Genomic DNA, 6140 nt, shown 5'->3' with positions numbered 1-6140 from the left:
AATGCAGAGCAGCTGGAGTACGAGGCAGCAAGACAGCTAGTATTCCTCAGGGATGTCTCCCCTGAGCCAGCACCCGATTCCCAAAAAGAGGAAGAGCCAGTGGAAATCAGTTCAGCTGAGAGCGAACGACAATCACCAGAAGGGCGGGTGCTGGACCATCAGCCCCCCGCTCATCACTGGAAAATATTGAAAGAAGATTGGATGAACTCGACTCAGCCATTCTCACCCAATACATGATGACTCAGACATTAATAGACACATACGCTAGGAGTCTGGGTGCTGAACTGACTGCTGGAAAGAAAGCGACTGCCGCACTAGAAGAGCGAGTGGAAGCGCTAGAGACTCTGGCTGCAAGCATGGGTACGACGCTGCAGGAAATTATGAAAGCTCTCGCAGCTCTTACCCAACAAAACGCCATCCTAATGAAACAACAGCTTGACACAGCCAGGAGTCTCCTTCGATTGGAAGACCTAGTGCGGCAGATATCACGCAACCTTCCTCAAGGGCGAGGACCAACAAGCGAGAAGAAGAAGTAAAGAAAGGTCCTCCCCCATTTCAAAAAAAAAAAAAAATTGAGAATAGCAAGGGCTGTACATAACATCAATCAAGGAAACAACAATTTTTGGTAACTCGTGACAATTTTTCTCTATTGTATGCCTAACATAACCTGAAGTATGTGCTCTTATGTGAAATTCCTGTGATATTCTGCTTGGTTAACTTTGTGATATGTTCTAGAGTAGAGTTAGACAACCTAAGCACATCAGACTAAGTACTTGTCCTTCGAACTTCACCATAACTCGAACACTAGTGTTAGACTAAGTAACAGTGAAAGAGACTTGTGAAAAACTAGTGCCCCCTTCGTTTCAACTTTCCATACTCAGTAAGGCAAGTGACCAGGTTTTTCGACTTTTCTCATAAGGCATAACTTGAAAAGAGAAGTCCTTAAATTTGGTTTAAGATACGATGCAAACGAAGCAGGGAGGACCTATCATTACAAAGGAAATGAAAAGGCCTAGGTGTGCGAGAACCTAATAAGATCATGAGCAGACACAATGTTTGTTTGAAACTCACGATCCAAAAGAAAATATATATATATATTCTCCACGCCCTTCGGCTGAAGGTTTCCTTAATCAAAAAAGAATCTCTGCTAAGCGAACAAAGTTGACAATACCTGGACAACTCCAATCTTGTTAAATCAAATGGCATACTGAATACTTGTGGTTCACCTGTTACTATCCGAGATTCACTCTACTCCCAATCATGTCACTGGTTATTAGCACTTCTTGATTGCCGTGAACGGAATAACCTCTTGATCTTTTAATGCAGTTTGTTCAAGGACGAACAAAGGTTTAGTGTGAGGAGGTTTGATGACTCCAAATATGAGCATATTCTTAGGTTGACAAAAATGTGTATTACTTGAATTTCTGCATAAGAACCATCAAAATGATTCGTAATCGGCATACAATATTGATTTATATCACTAGGCATGATCCAGAATTCGTTGTTGAGACTATTAACGCTTTTTGCCCTCTTAAGCGGTAATCTGGAACCAGAAAAGCTAAGGCAGACGCCGCAAGCGACAGCCGCCTTCGCTCGCAAGCACCCAAGACACACTTTGAAAACACTAAGGCATGAGTGGCAAGCGGCCACCTTCATAGCCGCAAGCGATAGCTTCTCCCGCTTACAAGCGACAGTCCAGATACCCACCACTGCAGACTCTCACCAGATTTCAACAAAGTACTTCAACTGCAGCGGTACAATCATTCCAATTCCAGCTAGCACAAGCGAGCCGAGCTACGCTGATGCCCTCCTGCTCTCCAGCAAGCGAGGAAGATCTGTGCCCTTAACCTTCAACGCAAGCGAAGCGGGCACCCTGGGAGTTATGGCCAGCAACTGCTTCAACAGAATAACCACCAGCAACCGCCTAACTGCCCAGTGGTTGGAACTGCCTAACTGCTACTTGCAACCACCTTTTCACACCTGATATAAATAGGGCCAGATATCTTTATGAAAAGGAGATCGAATTCTTGGACAATTTCAGCATACACATAGCGTTCGTCGTCTTCCTGTTTCCGAGAGCTCCAACCCTGTAAGGGAGTTCTCCACAGGAAAGGCCAAGGGAGTGGGGGTCTTCCCTCTCCCTTGCCCACGTCTTTAATGCTTTATTAGATTAGATTACTGCTTTCATTTACAGCTTTGTAGTCTAATTCTTTTCGCGCTTTCGTAGTATATAAAGAAATATCATTCACTTCTTCAAATTAAATTCTTTCACAATTTTCCATACTTATATAAATCAATTTTAGGGAATTTCATATCACTGGTATAGAGCGAGAGAAGAATTGATTAATTAAGCCTTGTGATGTGCCAAAAGCGGTCTCAGGGTAGTTCAATGTAGTTAAGTACGCGGGAGCCTTGTCGACCTACTTAACTACTGTGCTAAATTTGATTCTGATAAAATAGTAGCAACATCAGGGGGTAAAGCCACTAATGAGGCAGAAATTGGGAAAATTAACGGGACATAGACGGGGGTCTATTAGGTCGCAGAAATTTCTAGTGACAATAGGGTTTCTTTCTTATAATGTCTTAATTCTGGGTCTCATTGAAGTCTTGTTGTAAATCCCCCAGGCCAAAAATACCAGTGTGATGAGTTCTTTATAATCCATTTTATATAATTACAGCATCTTTCTATCATCATTTCCATAATATACATATATGCTTCCGATAACACACTTACGTCATTCGCTCGCTACATCCAGGGAAATCTACCCATTTAGTAACGCATAGTTCAGACACAGCACCTCTCATTCACTCTAATTCGCTCATATACATATACATATAATATGCCGCTCATTCACGCCCCAATCTTCTGGTAACCGCGATTCATTCATGCCCCGATCATCTGGTTGCCACTGGGACTCTGCCTCTCGCTTCCGCTTCGCTCGTCTCCGTTCACCTCATCCTTACTGCTTTATTTACCGCTTTCAGTAGTAAAAGATTCACACCCGCTCCAAGCGGACCCCCTTTTTCTTTTCTTCGTCGCTTCTCCAAGATTTTTACCATTGAAATTCATGACTTTAAATCCTTGTGTTTGACCTAGAAACTCACCAATCAAAAGAGTATAAAAAATTGTGATAACTATCTAGGGTCTACAACCACACAATTGCTATATCTGATCGTTCTTCTATAAAAACTCTACTCATTGATTTTCGAATAAAATTCCCTGCGAATTGATATGCAAACTACAATAACAAATACAAGTTATCAAATACCCCAGCCCCAGCATTAGTCTGCGTGTTGGATCCATCGAACTTCAGAATCCACGGCATCGGATTGATAACAGCTTCCATACGGTCGGTCGCTTGGGCCATTTCCGAGCTCAGATGATCTGCTAGAAAATTAGCAACAACCTGTCCCTTAACAGCTTTGATCGGTACATATCGTAAATCGAATGCGGCTAGCTTTATGGCCCATTTTGCTTGTCTTCCCCTTAAAGCTGGCCTGCCTAACAGATATCTCAAAATATCGATATGACATACCACTTCTGTTTCTCTCGGGGCTAGATAATATTCAAGTTTCGTACAAGCGTAAAATAATGCAAGACATAATTTTTCCATAGGAGTGTACCTTGTCTCTGTATCATTCATTACCTTACTAAGGTAAAAAATGGCACGTTCGTTTCTATCAAGAGCTTCCTACGCCAGTAAGCAACCAACCGTATTTTCAGTGGCGGAAACATACAAGCGCAGAGGGTTGCCTGCTTGCGGCGGCATCAACACTGGTGGATTGGCCATAGCTCCTTTAATGGCTTCGAAAGCCTGCTGGTGTAGCGGCTCCCACACGAACTCTTCTATTTTCCGCAACTTGAGCAGTGTGGAAAAAGCTTAAAACTTGCCTGCAGCATTCGAGACAAATCTCCGTAGAAAATTGACCTGCCCAAGGAATCCTTGAAGTTGTTTCAGATTCTCAGGCGGTCGGGTGTTGATGATAGCTTTCGTCTTGTTACTATCTACCTCAATGCCCTTATTATGCACCATGAAACCCAAAAAAATTCCGGAGGCCACTCCGAACGTGCACTTCGCTGGATTCATCTTCAAGTTATAATGCCTCATTCGTCGGAAGGCTTGCTCGAGATCCACCATGTGCTCTGAAAAACTCTTGGATTTTACCACTATGTCATCGATGTAAACTTCCACCGACTGTCCAAATAAATCATGGAATATGGTGTTCATTGCTCACTGGTAAGTCGCTCCAGCATTTTTCAACCCAAACGGCATCACCACCCATTCGTACACTCCAAGGGCTCCTGGGCATCGGAATGCCGTCTTTGCAACATCCTCTTCGGCTATAAAAATTTGATTATAGCCGGAATACCCATCCATAAACGACAAACTCCCGTTCATGGCAGCTGCATCTACTAACATATCGGCAACAGGCATGACGTACTCGTCTTTGGGTGTTGCTAGATTCAGATTGCGATAATCGACGCACACCCGTAATTTTCCGTTTTTTTTTAGTACGGGAACGACATTGGCCACCCATTCCGGGTAACGACAAGTCCGAATGAATCCTGCTCCCAAAAGCCGCTGGATCTCTTCCTTGATCTTCGGGTATACATCTGGATTGAACCTTCGTAGCGGCTGTTTATGAGGTTTATATCCGGCTTTTATGGGTAGCCGATGTTCCACTAGTTCTCGAGCCAAGCCTGGCATTTCGTCGTAGTCCCAAGCGAAACAGTCCCGGTACTCCATTATAAGTGCCACCAAAGCAGTTCGATCTTCTGACTTTAACAGCGCACTAACTTTGGTGATTCGCGGAGATTCATTGGTACTCAGATCAACATCTTCCAGTGGGTCCTGGGCCTGGAACGCTGGATAGGTTTTAGGCACAGGTGACGGTAATTCCACTTCACCAGTACTTTCCTTAGACAAATCCGGACCGTCGGTGCATTTTCTTCTCAGCTGTTCCGCTTCTTCTTCGGGGTCTGCTCTGGTCAGCTCTCGATATTGCGTAACAAAGCCTGTTTCGGGCGGCCCAGGGTTTTCCAAGGGGCCAGCTCTAGACGGCTCCGGATTCGCCACAGAACCTATTTCGAACCGTCCACCGCCTTCTGTGGAACCTGCTCTGAACGGCCCTGTATTTGTAACAGGGCCTGCTCCGTGTGGCTCAAATTGAATTTCGACGCATTCGAAATTCATCATAATCTTCTTCATTCATAGGCCGTGGATCGGCCTTCTCTTGAATTCTGAATTGATTATCGCTAAATACGCATTCATAATTTCCCTCATTAGGGATGGAGGCGATTACTTCAGACAACGGGATCATCTTCGAATAGTAGAAAGTTGCATCTACAGCTGTAACTTCCGCTGCGAATGGGTCTTTCTCCGCCTCCACTTCTTGAACCTCATCGCCATCCCAGAACAGCAGCTTTTGGTGCAAAGTTGACGGTACACACTCGCAAGCGTGAATCCAGTCTCGCCCCAATAATGCCGCATACGAAGGACGACTGTCTATTATTACGAACGCTGAAGACAACTTTTTGGTGCCTACTTGTACCTCTACATTAGCGATTCCTGCCGGTTTATACGAGTTCCCCATGAAATCTGTAGCTCGCACCGAAGTTAGTATTAAGTCATCCCTTGTCTTTCCTAATTTTCTGAACGTCCGAAATGGCATTACATTGGCGAATGCACCACCGTCTATCAATACTCTGCCCACTGGTCGTCCTTCTATTAAAGCTCGCACGTATAAGGGTTTTACGTGTTTATTCTGCCCGGACCCGATTCGATCAAAAGTGACCGTTGTCACTATATCGTTCCATTTTGCCGCCGGTTCTTCATCTATGGTCACTCCCTCATAACTTTACTCCCCTTATGGAGCTTTGAATTTAGAAGGCAATACCCCTACGACTGATAGATGACCATCTCCAGCACTACACTCTTTTGGTTGTACAGTTTTCGGCACCCATCGACGCTGCCAATTTGGAGTCGGTCTGGCGTTTGGAGTAGAGAAAATTATGCGAGGTTGTAACTCTTGATTTTTCTGAGGTCTCTCTTTCTGATTACAGGTTTCCGAGATTTTCCAGTCCTGATTTGCTGCTTGTTGAATTTCCGATTCGATTTTCTTGCCTTTAAACCCTGCAC

At 44.3% G+C, this 6140-nt stretch overlaps 1 protein-coding gene across 1 annotated transcript; it reads right to left on the bottom strand.

The window, feature by feature from the left end:
- Nucleotides 1-4232: 4232 nt before the first annotated feature.
- LOC127260333 (uncharacterized) lies at nt 4233-5210 on the bottom strand. Its single transcript, XM_051288047.1, has one exon. The coding sequence runs from the start codon at nt 5208-5210 to the stop codon at nt 4233-4235; it is 978 nt and encodes a 325-aa protein (XP_051144004.1).
- Nucleotides 5211-6140: the final 930 nt, after the last annotated feature.

This window comes from Andrographis paniculata, unplaced genomic scaffold (assembly GCF_009805555.1).
Source record: "Andrographis paniculata isolate CXL003 unplaced genomic scaffold, ASM980555v1 Contig61END, whole genome shotgun sequence".
In the NCBI taxonomy this organism is placed as follows: domain Eukaryota; kingdom Viridiplantae; phylum Streptophyta; class Magnoliopsida; order Lamiales; family Acanthaceae; genus Andrographis; species Andrographis paniculata.
This window is presented reverse-complemented; position numbering and strand designations above follow the sequence as displayed.

Bases quoted from the DNA above. Each gene is read 5' to 3' on its own strand.
- LOC127260333 (XM_051288047.1), bottom strand. From the start codon at position 5,210: ATGAAGAAGATTATGATGAATTTCGAATGCGTCGAAATTCAATTTGAG.